Here is a 16,868-nt window from a genome sequence, read left to right as displayed (position 1 = left end):
GGCATGATCTCAGCATTAAAATGCTCATGCGGTCTGTTGTGTTGAGAAGACTGGGGGATGAGGGAGGTAACGTGCAGGTTAATGGAGGGATTTTCAATTAGCCACATGGTCACAAGAGACACAAAGCCCTCAGTGTAGTGTCCTCACTAAGTCAGGCTGGTCAGTGAGTACAGTGATTTCAACGTAATTTCCGTGTATGGATTACTCGGGATAGCTTTATCAGGATCAAACTCAATCTGAGGCATCTTTGTTCACAGTTCTATCTTTATCACTTTTACTGCACCAAGCTACAATCACTGCTTTTCTAGATTATTCCCACTGTGCTGCCCAGTGCCCAGGGAGAGGGATGTACTGCAAATAGTTAGTCTTGGAGAAGATCCAAACTTGAAATTCAGTTTTATTGAATGTTATCATAAAGCTAAACTACAGACCATATTTATATTTTAAGGACAGCCAACAAGACTTATATCTGAAATAGATATACGAGCATGTGAGAAAAAATAGTGCTGGATTTTGTCTGGCCCCCTGGGGGGGTAGACAGCTATCCTGGGACACGGTTGAGTCTGGAGGACCAGAGAGTAGACTGGTCTGGGATAGTTGCACTCACCATAACCAATAGCAAGAGGTCACTTAGGACAGGTGGGTCTGGACTGGAAATGTTGGGATCACCAGCCTAATGAAGTCACATGCCTGCATGACATTATCCACGAGCAATGAGACAGGTCCACTCTCAAGAGCTTCCATTCTACAGGACAGACTTGGTGAGTCAGGTGATAAATGCTACACAGCAAAACAAAACTGAGGTATGGGACAGAAAAAGCTGGCAAGTACAATCACATGGATGTCGTCTGTAACAGACGCAATCACATAAAGGAAATGGAAGCCCAGGAAGCAAGCAAGCCAGGTATGCCAACCTGGCAGCCACCACCACGTTCTCACACAAGACTGAAGAGGCTCACTTGGGGAGCGGGTGATGATGGTGAAATTCGGGAAATGTGAGAACATAGCCCCTGGTTCTGGCATCAGTGTGGAGTGTGTTATAATCGGTTTTGGTTCTGGAACTCCAAGGAGGAAAAGGAGATAAGCTGCCAGTACAGCAAGCCCCTCCCTCAAGTTACTTAAGTGATGCTGTGGCTCAATCTCTTCCTCACTGCGGAGCTGAGTGGCCATGGAGTAGTCTTTTCTAAGGTTTGTTTTTGTTTTTTTTAAAGAGTGTTTTGTCCGAGTATACATAACATGTATATCACGTGTGTGCAGTACCCATGGAGGCCAGAAGGGGGCATCTGGGACTGTAGTTACAAATGGCTGTGTTCTGACATGAGTGCCAGGCGTTGAATCCGGGTCCAGAGCTCTGAACTGCTCTGTCATCTCTTCAGGCCCACAGAATGGTCTTCTTAACACATTTCTGACTGATGTCTCAGAACTAGGGGAGTGTGCTGAAAAGGAGCCCCATTTCCAATCTCTCCAAGTCCTCTGAATCATCTCTGGAACTAGATCCCGAGGAGGAGGTACAGATGGCCTCATATCCACTGAGCTTCTAGGCAAAGGAGAGAGAACTACTAGAAGACCAAGTGGAAGGGACCTAAGAAGCATAGTGACAAGTCAGGTTGACAGAACCACACCACAGCCACAGGCGGCTTCAACTCCATGTGCACTCACGCACAGCACCGCGGGGGTGGGGTGGGGTGGGGTGTTAAGGAGGGGAGCTAAGTGATCCAAGGCATGCAGTGTAGGTGTGAACTGGGGTGAGAAAACTCAAAATTCCACTCCCAAAAATTACCCTTACTGTTATGGTCAGGCCTATCAGTGTAGTGATTCCTCAGTTCCTGAAATGTTCTAGAATGTTTTTACAAGAATGGGCTCAGATTTTGAGAAAAGATGTTAGCTCTAAAAACTCTTTGTCTCTCATCTTGAGGCGGGAACACAGGCTAAGGGAGTGGAACAGGGTCTTCCTGCACTAGAGGCCTAAGCAGCCACCTAGAGTCCACACCTCAGCCTCAGCTATCCTCCACAGCACCATCAGAACACAGACATCACCAAGAGAGGACAGGGAAGAGCTATGCAGAGGCACATTTTAAAATGACAACAAAAGACCTTCTGTTGTAATTTTGCCCTTTGTGAGTGCAAAAAATATAGCTGACTCCATACGTTGATTTATGAAAAATAAATTTATTACATAACACCTTGTTTTTAACAATGTTCAATTTTTTTATTCAGAATACTTGTGTCATTCATGTAAAATAGTTTGATACAGTACGTTGTATGTTATAGCTTTTTATTTTTCCCTCAAAAATTCTAAGGCTCTCCTACTCCTTCTCCTTTGCTGAAGTAAGGGCACCCTAAAAAAAATGTGCGAACAACTTTTTAAAAAGAAAGTCAACTGAACAAAATTTAATAGCACTACACTAACCAGCTTTAAAATCAGGACAAAAGAATGGGAACTGGATGCCGTGCCTTTTTAAGGAGGTTACCACTCATGCTTTTTTCATCTGAAAGCATGCTCACAAATCAGCAACACCAACGAGAAAAATAAAACACTGTCTGTGACAATCATTTTAGTTTGTTTGCTGAACCAAACAGGTTTATATCAATGACAACATATTTAATTACTATCAAATAGCAGCTTTAAGACCAGTCAAGTCATAGATTGAAAATAAAAACAAACCTCTAAGTTGGAAATGAATCTTTGGGAGTTCTGGAACCTATCAGTAGGAACTATGTGGTTCTTCTGTACTTTCTAAACAATCCAAGCAATATTCTTGGTCGTAAAACACTGATTTCTGTAGAGGATGAATCAACCCACTGATAAGACACTAAAAAGAAAGGTGTACCAAAATAATCTTTTAAGTCTCAGTTATTTTGTTAACATAATCTGTGTTTCAAGTACCAGTTAAACCTTGCGTCTGTGTGTACTATTGGTCAGATAACGCTGTTACACGGAAAGTCACCACACACGAGGACAAATGCTTGCCCTAGCACATTTCACAGCTTCAACTGCTACAGACTGTCACTGAAAACTATGCTTGGTCAGTCTGAACCCTGTCAAGTAAACTATGGAAGTAGCAAACCCACGACACAACTGTGCTAGCACTTTCTTTTCAAGTCTAACTCCAAACTTAGGGACAACCTGGACGCTACCACCCCAATCTGTGACAACTGGTGGGACTTGGCTCCTGGACATGTGAAGATGTGGTTGTACAGTACATTCTCACGGCCCACACCAGGTTCCCGCAGAGTGCTGCAGCCAGCCCTACAGCATGAGCAACAGTGCACTGACAGACTCCAGCACAGCTCAGTACCGATGTGTTTGATGTGAGTACTGTGGAGGCTGCTGGGAGGTAGCTGAGTATCCCATGCTGCTCTGGGGCTGTGATGTGCTTGGTCCAGGGTTGGGATAAGCAGCATGTGGATTGGAACGCTGGAAAGAAGACGAGGGAAAAACGTGATTCAGGAACTTCTCGAAGTAGCTTGGCCCCACGCCAGCATGGCCGACAGGGGATTGAAGTGTTGTTCCAAGGAAGCAAAGATGTAAAAGTTTCTGCAAGGTACTAGCTTTAAAATTAAAATAATAAAAACAAATAAACAACAAAAGCCTCACAACTGGCCCATACAAAACAAAACAGAACAAAAGCAAATAAAACCCCAAGTCTTCCACCATTTGCTTCTCTTTAGGAAGGTCAAATATAGGACATAAAAGACACCTATTTATATGCTAGGGAGATTTCATCATATCTTGCGACATGAGTGTGAGGACCTTAGTTTGGATATACAGAATCCACGTAAAAGCCAGTAGGCATGGTGGCTATCTGTAATCTCAGCACTTGGGAGGCAGAGACGGGATCTCCAGGGGCAGCTGGCTAGCTAGACTAGCCCACATGTGCAAGTCCATGTTCAGTGTGAGACACTGCCTAAGTAAATAAAGAAATAATTCAAGGAAGACACCTGATGTCAATTGAGGGTCTCCACACAGCCACATCCATGCATGTGTGCCCAAGTACACACACATACAAACACATACAAGCACAAAAGCCAGAACACAGTTAAGTCCTTAGTGAGCTGCACCCAACCATGTAAGGGCACTTACTGTTCTGTGAATGACTCTAAGAGTGTTAGTGAGGATGACAACAACAAAATAAAAATAGCCAGCACTATCCATGCAGTGCTTCTATAGGAAGGCCCCATGTTCAGCACCCACAGCCATTTCCGTCTTCCCAAACATCACACTCTGATCACTGTTCCTACTCTGCAAATGAGGATGCTATCTAGAGGGAATTTTACATTACCTTCCTTCTCACATTTAAGACATGGAGAACACCTAGATCTCTTATTCAAGGCTCAACGGAAGTAAGTGCTAGGCTAGGGCTGAAAGCCTGTGCTCGATCACTACTCTATGCCATTCAGAAACAAAAGCAGCCACTTACCAAGTTCAGATGACTGGCTAAAGGCTAGACACACCATGTCTAAGAGGACTTTCCAGTTTCACTTTACAGGTGAAAAACACTGAAGCCAAGTGTTTTCTATGAGTGTGTGTGTGTGTGTGTGTGTGTGTGTGTGTGTGTGTGTGTCTGTATGGTGTATGTGTATCTGTGTGTGTGGTGTGTGTGTGTGTCTGTGTGGTGTGCCTGTGTGTGTGTGGTGTGTGTGTGTGTCTGTGTGGTGTGTCTGTGTGTATATGTGTGGTGTGTGTGTGTGTGTCTGTGTGGTATGTCTGTGTGTATGTGTGTCTGTGTGTGTGTGGTGTGTGTGTGTGGTGTGTCTGTGTGTACATGTGTGGTGTGTCTGTGTGGTATGTCTGTGTGTATGTGTGTCTGTGTGGTGTGTCTGTGTGTATATGTGTGGTGTGTGTGTGTGTCTGTGTGTGTGGTGTGTGTGTCTGTGTGTATATGTGTGGTGTGTGTGTGTCTGTGTGATATGTCTGTGTGTATGTGTGTGTGTGGTGTGTGTGTATATGTGTGGTGTATGTGTGTCTGTGTGTGTGTGGTGTGTGTGTGTCTGTGTGGTGTGTCTGTGTGTATATGTGTGTGTGGGGTGTGTGTCTATGTGTATATGTGTGGTGTGTGTGTATCTATGTGTGTGTGGTGTGTGTGTGTCTGTGTGGTGTGTCTGTGTGTGTGGTGTGTGTGTGTGTCTGTGTGTATATGTGTGGTGTGTGTGTCTGTGTGTATATCTGTGGTGTGTGTGTGTCTGTGTGGTATGTCTGTGTGTGTGTATATGTCTGTGTGGTATGTCTGTGTGTGTGTGTGTCTGTGTGTGGTGTGTGTGTCATGTATGTGTGTAGGCCAGAGGTTCACTTCAGTATAAAGTGGAAAGTAATCAGCATTTCTTTCCACTTTATACTGAAGCAAGGGCTCTAATGTGAACTGAGTTCCTGACCGACTAGACTCCTGTCTCTGCCTTTGCAATGACTGGAGAGATGGGGTAGAGGTGGACCCCCAGGCCCCAGCACTAACATGGTGCTGGGTCTGAACGCTCACGTGGAGTGCTTGACTTGCTGCACTGTCTCCAGCCTCTCTAGAGGTCTCAAGTTACGGGACTGCCAAGCATGGACTCTCCACTCCATGTCTGCTCCCTTTCTACTTTCCGAGTCTGCAGTCTTCCATACTTGGAACATGCCATGCTCACACAGCTTTCCAGGTGCACCAAGGCTACTTTAGACCACACTTTGCAACAGACCCTTTAGAAACCCCAGAACAGCAGGTCAGCACGAGACACTTGGAGTACCTGATAGTCGGAGGTCATGATGAGTCCACCTGAGGTAGTGGTAGGAGGGACAACTCTCACTTTCTTCAAGGGGGGCCCCTGGGTGTGGCCGCTGTCCTGGTTCCCTGGATGGCCAGTTCCGTTAGTGTGGTTATTGCCCTGCTGCTGCTGCTGGTTCTTCTCAATTGGTTAAACAGAAGACACAGTTCAACTCAGAGGGAGAACCAAAGGTGGCCACATCCCAAAGGTCCCAGAAGTGCATAAGGAAGGCACTACTGACCGTCATTTAATACTTACTTTGTCTCCTTTGTCATCAGGTTCCTCTTCTGTTAAAAATTCTCGTTTGGGGTAAGGAATCTGACAACCAGCAAAAACACTATTCACAAGAGAAAAGAAAAGAGCTGTCTCACACGCTGCCTGGTATTTCCAGTGCTTGGCTTAGGTGACTCACTGTCACTTTCTAAGAAGACAGGACTCTGTCTCCATAGTTACAGATATAAGCATCTTTCACACAATCTGAGGCACAGAACCCTTTAACCAATGGTACTGCAGCAGGTGGTTGGGAGGCTCCTCACTGTGTAACCACAATCACCCAACAGGACGGCCCTCATTAGTGCAAACCAAGTATCTACTACTGCTCAGTGTTTTATCTGCCCTTCTTTAGCTGAAACAAAGACGGGAAAGAGGCCTTCCCTGAGTGCAGCCAGTCCTACACAGTGCAGTGAGCAGGAGCCACAGCAGAGCAAACCCATCACTAGTAAATGGATGACTGTTGAAAAGAATCCATTTCAGCATTGCCTCTGAACCACAAAGACCCAAAATGACACATGAAATGAGTAAAGCTCAGTTTCTTCAGGTCCCTCAGAGGCAAGGGAACTTAGTGTGACAACTAGAAGGAAGAGCGTTTAGACGCCAACAGTCAGGAAGTCAGCAAATCCACCACTTACTCTGACGTGGGAAGTGGGTCTTCTAGGAAGTAGGGGTCCTGCATGGCCTGCTCTGAGGTAATTCGCTTTATTGGGTCCATAGTGAGCAACTTCTGAAGCTGAAATCACAAGTCAGAATTATCAGTGCGTGCTCCCACAAAAACATTAGTGTACTGTCCCTAAAGTTCTATGTCAGTACCTAGGGGGATGACATACTTCTAAAAACTAACACTATATATGAATGGTATTTTCTCTCCCAAATGATCAGGAATGAAACACGATTATTAATGCCACAGTGCATACAATCAGCTCATGTGACTACACTTACACGGCCTGACCCTCCCCAGTGCTCTTCCCTTCATTATCCACACAATTCAGAATGACTAAACTTGCATTTCCTACTCCTTTTAAGAAAAAGTGTTGGAATATAAACAATGCACAAGCCACATGCAGTCAGTAGATTTGTATCCAAATTCAGCATAGCTGCATTCTTGCAGCCATACCAGGTAATCAAGTGCTCAAGAGGCGCATGGAGCTAGTGACTGCCCTACTCAACTGCTCAGTCCAAAGCCTGATTCAGATTTTATTGACTGAGGGTACCTGGCAGGTCAGTTCACCTCTTTGTAACCATATCTGTCCAGATGGAGAATAAAAATAGTGCCAATTACCATAGCTTGTTTCCAGTACTCCTGGAGCCTGACAGACAGAACTGAGCCCTGTGCCCAGAGCCTGACAGATAGAGCTGAGCCCTACTCCTGGAGCCTGACAGATAGAGCTGAGCCCTACTCCCGGAGCCTGACAGATAGAGCTGAGCCCTGCTCCTAGAGCCTGACAGAGCTGAGCTCTGCTCCTAGAGCCCGACAGATAGAAAGCTGAGCCCTGTTCTTGGAGCCTGACAGACAATTGAGCCCTGTTCCTAGAGCCTGACAGAGAGCTGAGCCCTGTTCCTAGAGCCTGACAGATAGAGAGCTGAGCCCTGTGCCCAGAACCAGACAGACGTGAACAGGAACCCAATGACTTTCATTTCCAGCAAGTTCCCAGCTGTTCCAGCTGGACTTGGGTTGAGAAGTAATAAACTAATAGATAAACTGAGATTTAGTGTGATAACTCATAAAGGAGAAAAGGCCATAAAAATATCTTTAAAATACAGAGAAAGTTGAGTCATTTAATTTAACGATCTTTAATCATGTCTGTGGAAGTACCTTAGAAAGGAAAAAAAAACTTTTGGGTATGTTCTTTAAGATACCAACATTTTGGCCAGGCAGTGGTGGTGCACACCTTTATTCCCAGCACTCAGAGGCAGAGACAGGCAGATCTCTGTGAGTTTGAGGTCAGCCTGGTCTTCATAGAAGAGTTCCAGGACAGACAGGGTTACACAGAGAAACACTATCTTGAAAGACCAAACAAACAAACAAAAAAGATAAAAAACCCAACACTTTCAGGGGGATTAAATCAGAGCTTTTGGATGAGACTGAGATTATCAATAATTAAGACACTTGCCCCAATAAAATCAGACAGAGCTGGGGTACAGCCTGCAAGCACACACAGGCACACATGAGGTCCTGGGGTTATTAAAAAAAAAAAAAATCAACACATAAGCTACAAAGACAGCCTCTCAGGGTCCACCAGTCTTAGACTATAAGGAAGGCACGGGACTTGGGGATGGGCATGGCAGTCCCAATAATGCCTTTTCATCTGCCCATATTTTGTTAGGATCCATAAGTCTTAAATCTCAAAGGATTTGACTTAATTTCCCAATTTGGGTCTTGTTACAAATACATTTGAATAAATCGTCACCATACATTTTGGATGTGGTAACGTGGCAAGGTAAGCACTGCCTTGCAAACCCCGATCTAATAGCCAGAGGATAACAGAGAAGCAGACATCAGAGGAAGAAGGCAGCATAAGCAGAGGAGGAAGAGCTGCTGTGAAGGAAAGACAAAGAATACCCTTCTAAGAGTACACTAGAAGACATTTTATAAGAAATCTTAGGCCAAGTGACATACATATGACCTGAAACCTCTCATACGTTAATAAACCTTCCGTGGGAACACCAAACTGAAAAGCGTTTCCAGTTATAGTGTCACGCTGTTATAAACAAAGAGAGCAACAGCTGGATCCAACCGCCCTGCTGGTGCACTGGCTCTTTTAGAGTCCAGCCTGTGTCCATTTACACAACAAGCATGCCATCTCTCCAGAAAACGGAGTAAGACTGTCATCAAAGGCCTTTCAGGACTCGCTTGGATGAGGTAACTTAGGAGTTGAGATTTTGTAAGTCATCTTTAAGTAGCTGACAATACAAAGCTCTAGGTGTTGTTCAAGGTGACTATCTAATGAGGACAAGGACTGGACTCTACTCCCAGCAATGCATGAGAAGAAGAACTAAAGTGCAAAGCAGTGAGCAGATGGGGTCTCTGGAGGGCAGGAGGGCTTTCTCTTGTAGTTTTTGTAACTTTTGGAAATCGCTCTGATTTGTGCTGCTGTCTCAGGCTTACCAAGTGGAATGCTTTACTATCAGGTTTAACTTTATGCTTTTCCATATACTTGATAAGGCTGCAGTTGGTGTACCTGAAAGAGAAACACCACGAAACATCCACATTAGATCAGAGCTGAATTTTACATCAGCTAATAGCTTCCCACACACAACTGTTTTCATCAAAACCAATATGGAACACACATCGAAGATGCTCCGAGCAGCATAAAATAGCAGCCTTAAGCCAATTTTATGCTTCATTCAATCTCCACACTAGTCTTTGGATGTTTTTGTTTTTTAAGATAGAGTTCCATGTAGCTCAAGCTGGCCTCCAACTCTATGTAGCATGACTCTGAAGTTCTGACCTTCCTGCCTCTACTTCAAGTGCTGAGATTAGAGGTATGCACTACCATACCCAGCTATAATAACGACTTGGTGATTTTTTTCTTTTTCTTTCTCTTGAGACAGGGTGTCAAGTATTGCTGGTCTCAAACTCACTACAAAACTGAGCATGACCTTGAACATCTGATGCTACTGTTGGGGTTGCAGGCATGTGCCACCAAGCCCAGTGCTGGGGATCAAAGCCAGGGCTTCATGCATGCAAAGCAAGCACTCTACCAACTGAGCCACTCTAGTCACCCCAAGAGTGGGAACTGATGATGGAATTCAACACAATTTCATGACTACATCACGGATAGTATTTTCCCCACATGAATTGTTACTTCTTAATAATTATTTTAAATAACATTTGTGCCAGTATAAGGTTAAAATTCATTTGTTATATGTGTAAGTACTGGACTTTGCCTACCCCTGGTCCTGTAGCTAAGTAAAGTGAAATATTCACTTCCCCCTAATTAATACTTGCTTTCAATTCTATACACTTTAAATGGGCAGGCAAGTGACCATCAGCAAGGCTTGTATATTTGTACTTTTCTTGCCTGTGGTACTTCCCACTAATGTCTGGCTTCCAGAAAGTACTAAAAATGGAAAGAAATGAGTTGATTTTCCCTCGTCTCCAAATCAGCTGCTGCTGAGAGTCACCTCTCTGTCAATTTATCTTCAAAATGAGAACTAGCAACATAACAGCATTTATGAGTAAGTAAAATTCTTCAATAAGCTTAAGTGAGTGCTGTGGCATGCCAAACATCTAATTTTATTATGACTATTCTGGAAAAGTTAAAAATCAACAAAGTGTCCATTTTCTTTCCAACTTACGTATTTCTTCTGAAATCTTTCATTAATGTTGAATGTTCGGGCATCTTTTTTATATCTTCCCAATCTTTATCTGTGAAATACATTGATAAATGTTTATGTTGCCTAGGCTCTAAGTCTCAAGAATGCTAACAAAGGTTACCTTACTCTGAGCACTTTCTAAGAGCCTGGCTCTCACAGGAAGTGCTCAGCTGTAGCTACATCCTGAGCTGTAAGGTCAAGCCATGGCCTTCCAGCTCTACATCTACTCAAGGGTCAGCCTACACCTGTTGCTCTGTTCCACTATGACCTGCCAGTAGCATTCTATCACTAAAAGGAAATGGATCACAAATAGATATTTGCTACTAAATAGTCCTATTTCTATTAGTAAAGCCACTTATTTTTCCTCATTCATCAAATTCTTGGTTCCATCAGCAAGCAGTATCTTTACCTGAGAAATCTAAGATCTTTTCTCTGACTGGCTCATCACACTTTTCTAGACAACAGCCCTCCTTTCATACTCTTAAAGCTCCTCCTCACATTATTAAGGCAAATGGTGGGACACAGCACAGATTCTGGTACCTTGGCTACTCCTAGTATTACTGTTCAATACAGTGTGAGCCACGGAGACAACAACAACGCCCCAGTTTGTCTGAGGCAGCAGAAGTGCTGTGGACGTATGCTAACTAAGCTGCCCTTTCCGAAGCGGTCAGTGGCTGTTATCAAGGATCTGCTAGGTGCACAGACTGTACCAGGCAGCTGGGAATGCTGGTTATGTATCTTCTACAGACATCACCTGGTGTAAACTAAATATATACTTGAACTTTAAAAGGGAATTTTCTCCTCAACTACTTATTTGCTCCACTTTCTCTGCTTTGCCAACTTCTCAAGCTAAAAAGTCTTAGGCTAACCATTTAGTTTTCCCTCAATTATATACTTTTTAAAGAAAGTTATATATTGACCTTACTATGTTGTTACAGCTGTGGTACTGTTACATGCGGCTGATTTCCTGACTTCAGTTAGCCACTCTCCTGAAACTTTTAATGTTCCACAGCCACACTAACCTTTCTGGAGCAGAGTACAAACTCTGCCTATGATTCAAGTGTCTATGACGGATCCGAGTTTGCTGCTTGCTTTTTCTGGCTTCTTGTTACCCGAGCCTTCTTAACTGTTAAACCCATGCTAAGCATCATCCCTGACTGTGGTCCTCATTACTCCCAGTCAGTCCCATATCTCCTTCCCATGGGCCTCAGAGATAGTAACTAACTTGGACACAAGAAGGAAGAAGTAAATCCTCTCTAGCCACTCAAGCCATGTCTACTCTTACAACATTCTAACAATGTAAATGCTTAAGAGGGCAAGAATTGATGTCTATCGTCTGTCTGTTTATCGTCTGTCTGTCTGTCTAATTTGGTTTTTTTGAGACAGAGACCCTCCATTATGTTGCTCTGTCCTGAAACTTGCTATGTATATTAGGCTGGCTTGAACTCACAGAGATTCACCTGCTGCTTGCTGCCTCTGAAGTGCTGGGATTAAAGGTGTGTGCCATCATGTCAATACATTTTACTCAAGATAGAAACTGGATCATATTAGTACCCCAATGTATAATGAGTAAATGGAATTCTTATCCCAATGAGGTCTTCCCCAAACTATTGGGTGATTCTGGAGAAGGGAAGTCTGTGTGCTTGTTCTGCATTTGCTGATAATTAACAATCCTACCAGGAACCATGGAATGAAAGCTTCCAGCTAGCTCTATCGGTCTTAAGCTGTAGTGACCTAAAGAGCACCCCCAACAGAACATGATTTCAGTCACATGCTTGACTAGCCAACATCATTTAGGTGCTTTCCACACATTTTTATTATTCTGGACCTCTGGGCAGTTTTTGGTGGCTGGTGAATTACTGTTTTGTAGTATAACTAGGATCCAGGATGTACCCAGAGAGATGTTAACTCCAGAGAGGGGAACACCTATACATTTTCTCTCTGCTATAAAATCCACGCCTCTTGACTGTCACTCACATCCTGGCTGTTTTACAAAACATTAAAATAGTAATAATAATAACGACAGAGTGAGGGAGCAGAGGAGCTGTTCCTCCACAGGATGTGCTTCTGCACAGCACTCTCCGGAACCATACCTTTCAGCCTTTGTACTCAAGCAGCAGCTCTGCGATCTGGTGCCAGAAAAAACCTTCTACTGTTTATTTTAGTTTACACTGGCAGGAATAAAAGGTGTCAAGTTAACCGCTAACCCAGCCTTTGTAAATATCTCATCATTTCAAATACCAAACAACAAAACAAAACAGCAAACCAAAATGAAACAAACAAACAAAAACCTCACTGAATTCAAAAAACTCCTAAGTATTTTAATGCTAATATTTGAAATATATGTATTTTGCTATTTCTGTGATTCTTTGAAAAATGAAAGTTATAAAAAACTAAGAATCATGTAATACAAGCTTTCATAAGCCAAAAACACAGCCTTTCCAGAGACACCAAACAACAGTGATTGAGAACAAACGACAAAAGCAAGCTGTACCTGCAGGGAATCCCATTACATTGAATATTCTGTCCAGCTGGTCATGGTGATAAGGGTTACTAGTTTTGATGTCCTCTTGTCGACAGTGAAATATTGGTTCTGACGTTAGTAGTTCTGCAAATATACACCCTATAGCCCAAATATCTTTAAAAGAAAAAGAAAAGAAAAACAAAAAACAAAAACAGGAAAGAGAAAATAAAAAGGAAAAAGGAAAGGAAAAAAGAAAAAGGAGGAAAATAAAGTGCTTCTTTCCAAAAGAAAATGCATTTTTAATTTAATGGGGAGTGTTCTTTTTTCTGTTTCTTGCACATTAATAGTAATCCCTGGGCAAATATAACCACTAAATACCACAGGACCCTCTAAATATCCCCCCACCCACCAAGCTTTCATTCCTATGATATCTCATCCACCCAGTGACTTCGTAGAAGCCTCTGTTTATTTGCTGGATCTAGGTGAGTTCTAAATGCTTCAAGCATTATCATAGCTATACAGTCTGCATATGGAACATGGGGACCACAAACAAATGAAATTAAAACAAAACGAACAGAAAATCCACATGACCCTTGAAACTGGGCACTTGCCAGAATACAGGAATGTTTTTTCATGATAAAATAATTTTATCTTGTTTATTTACCTGCTAAAGTCTAGTAAGTATCATCTGTGCTAACACTAACAAGAAAGACATGTATTCTATTTCACTTCTTTATGCTACAGCAGCAGCATCACCTTTGCAAAGTTAATTAGAACACAAGAAGAAAAAAACCACAAACCTATCTTCAAAATGGGTATGCAGGCTAAAAATTAGCAACAATTATTTACAGGAGACAAACTGCAAAGTAAATTTCTTTCATTCACAAGACATAAGTTCACTTTCATCCATACCAAGTTTGTTTGTACTCAAAAGAGCTATTAACAGAGACAAGAGCTATATATATGCCTTCTTAGAGCAGGAAGCTGCAAGCATCCTTGGCACATAGCTCCTTTGAGGGTGCTGTCTCACTTATATTTAGTATAGTGTTGTGCACACTGCAGTAGCTCAACATGTGAGTTCTGAATGACCTACACAAAACCTGGGGCAAACATGAATAACCACAGGGACAAATTACAAAACTCATTCTTATATTGAAGCTGACAACTCAGGCACTTGAGAAACTATTACTTAAGCAGGAAATGAGGAAAAAAAGTGTTAATTATGAGAATTTCTAAACTTCAACACTGGAACATATTTATTACAATTATGATTTTTTTATATTTTCATAACAAAATTCTTGTATTATATATAAATTATCACATTTACATTTTGGAGTGACAAATTAATCTACTTGCATAAGGATTCATAATTTGACAATGATTTTTTAATCACATAATTTTTTCATATCAGAAAACAAAGAGGGTCAATACTATCAATACAATATGGAGAAAAAGTTGTATCAAGAAACAGATTGAGCTATTTTGTTTGAGTATCAGAGGGTACACAGGAAAGCTAATAATTCTGTGTTTAATATATATATATATATATATATAGCTACCTCATATAAACTTAACCTCTGATCATCTTAACCACTTCATGGATAGGTGAGCTTAAGAGGATTAAAAAATGGGAAATGAGTCATTTTGCACATTTAAAATTCAACTCATAATATATCCCCAAAACAGTAAGGATTCATCTGGTTGGTTACTAAGGATCGTGAAGACGAATGGAGTAGTTTCTCCGTAATAGGTATTCTCTCTTGAAGGAAAAGCATGGTGGGTAGAACAACAGCTAATGAATCTTGACTGACTGACCCTGGCCACGTCTAACTTTACTGCTTGCGTCTGCCTCTTGTCCACCAATTGTCCTTCACTTTCAGTCTTGATTTAATCACCAACCACAAACTCTAGTCAGATGATTGGGTATTTATTCCCTAAAACTTCCAAGTCTTTCCAGAAGGTCTCTCTTTTCTTTGCTCATATGCTTCAAAATAAGCCAAATCCACGGAAGGCTCTCTCGTACCTGTTTAGCTGCCTGCCTAACTCCTTCCCTGAGAAAAGCCCAGCCACTTCTCCAGCAGCTGCGTGTAGCTAATCAGATGCTGTACCTGTCCCCCACACAAACGGGGGTGGAAGGGTCTGTCGAACACTTCAGTCAACACTGTGACTCTGACAGAAGAAAAATGAGTATCCATTCCTTCTTTCCCCGTTTTACCTCACGCAATGAGTGCACACTCAGCCACTGGAGGAGGAGCACTTGGGCTCAACTGTACACTTCAGTAAAACTTTCAAGACAGTTTTGGTGACAGATCATTGGGGACTGATCATACCTCTCCTTCAGTTTTCTCCCTAACACCAAAAAAACAAAACTAAAAACCCAGACACTCAAGTCTTTTTCTCCTAGATAACATGCTCACTAGCCCATTCTTCTCTCTCTGGTTTAATGATTCAGCTTCCAGTGCTGTCCACATGGACGAATGTGTATAGCACTGAAATCTGTTTGTAGTGGAGTTTGGGAATTTGGCAGTTTACCATCATCAAGCAGGCATTTCCTTTGCGCATCTGCCGAATCCCAGCACGGAACCCCCCTTCTGAATGACACTATGAAGATGGACAGGAGCACACGCTCTAAGTGTTGTGAGTTTAACTCCAAGGGCACTGCAGCTGCTTACTCTTGAGCTACCAGACAGCGAAGTCCAAATGCTAGATAGCGTTCCCAGCAGGAATCTTTAAATGGTGTGGAGAATTTGAGTACCTCACTGAACAAGCCTTAAGTTACCAACAGAGGTGAGGGGTAGGAATGAAACTGTGAAGCAGAAACTAGAACTCAATTTCCTCTTAAGACTACCTCACTTTTATTTAAAAATACTGAAAATGGCAAGTGTGTGATCTCTCAGATAGAAACAACAGCTAAGAAAGGCACCTATGTTATAGCTCGTTGAGGCAATGTGTTTATAGAAGTGAAGTGCTCTCCAAAAGGCACTGTGGCTAAATCAGGTATGCACAGCCAGGGATCACCACTGCTGAAGAAATAGCATTGGCCTTGATTCCAGTCATCTGTAACCAAGTCAGTTCCCTATGTGACTCTTACTGCAGAAGGCAAACATTTCTATAGAAAGCCATACAACTCTGAGAGCTAATGGTGATGTCAGCATTTGACTCCAGCACTTTCATAGGCGCCGAAGGACTAGATGGCGTGTCTGACTGAACATGCTCTCCAGGTGTCAGCAGTGAAGACACCATTCCTATGGGGAGTCAATTGCCACAAAACTGACAAAATCCCTCTGTGTATATACTTCTACTTTCCTCTCGTGGAGGCTGAAAACTTAGGGACAAGGTCCAGAACTTGCATTCATATTCAAGTTTATACACTAGCTCCCTATTTTTATGTAGAGGAGGAGGGAGAAGAGAGAGATAAATACAATTAAAGCTGTACTCTCCCAAGTTGGATAGGCAGTTAAAACTGCTGGACTACATAATGGGAGAAACAGATGAAGTCTCAGGTGCTCAGCACACTGGGGGCTAAACTTTGGTAATCACACCACTATGTGTGCAATCTAAGATCCTACCAAAAGCAACAATGCTTTGAAATATTCAATTCTTTGGTAAGGAAAAAATAACTATCATATTAACTGAGAAAGCCATCTTCAATGTGTTTTAAGAGTATTTTCACAAGATTCAAATGTGTTTAGAAAACAACACATATTCAAAAACAGTTTAAATATTTTTTTCTATTTTTTCCCCTGGTTTTTAAAAAGTAAATATTTTGGAATAATTTTAGATTTATACAAAGCTGCAGGTAGAGAGATTTTTCACATCTGACTTATCTTTATAAATGTTTTTCTATAAAATAAAATGTGACCTCAAAGCAGCTAAGACCATTAGCGAACATAAAGTTTTTGCTAAGAAGCTAGCCATGATGGATTCAAGATTAACTCAGAGGATGATGGCAGCATTCCTCCCATTTCTATCTGGAAACTACACAGAAATATGAGCAAAATCTTAACAAATATAAATCCATAGTTTTAGACAAGATAGGTTCACCTGTCAACAGAGACGAGGCACTAGCAGG

At 42.2% G+C, this 16,868-nt stretch overlaps 1 protein-coding gene across 5 annotated transcripts in view; it reads right to left on the bottom strand.

Annotated features, from left to right (window-relative positions):
• Positions 1-2,149: 2,149 nt before the first annotated feature.
• Cdk8 (cyclin dependent kinase 8) overlaps positions 2,150-16,868 on the bottom strand; it is a 70,235-nt gene continuing 55,516 nt past the window's right edge. The window contains exons 7-13 of one of the 5 annotated variants that reach the window (XM_059248926.1): positions 12,827-12,970; positions 10,315-10,384; positions 9,122-9,194; positions 6,648-6,745; positions 5,998-6,076; positions 5,722-5,880; positions 2,150-3,418 (exon numbers count right to left, since the gene is read on the bottom strand). In XM_059248926.1, the coding sequence (XP_059104909.1) occupies positions 3,293-3,418; positions 5,722-5,880; positions 5,998-6,076; positions 6,648-6,745; positions 9,122-9,194; positions 10,315-10,384; positions 12,827-12,970 (749 nt within the window). In that variant the 3' untranslated portion in view covers positions 2,150-3,292. Of the gene's footprint in view, positions 3,553-5,721; positions 5,881-5,997; positions 6,077-6,647; positions 6,746-9,121; positions 9,195-10,314; positions 10,385-12,826; positions 12,971-16,868 lie in introns of all 5 variants that reach the window. The other 4 variants (XM_059248927.1, XM_059248929.1, XM_059248930.1 and 1 more) reach the window with 4 other exon arrangements.

Source organism: Peromyscus eremicus, chromosome 23 (assembly GCF_949786415.1).
Source record: "Peromyscus eremicus chromosome 23, PerEre_H2_v1, whole genome shotgun sequence".
Taxonomy (NCBI): domain Eukaryota; kingdom Metazoa; phylum Chordata; class Mammalia; order Rodentia; family Cricetidae; genus Peromyscus; species Peromyscus eremicus.
This window is presented reverse-complemented; position numbering and strand designations above follow the sequence as displayed.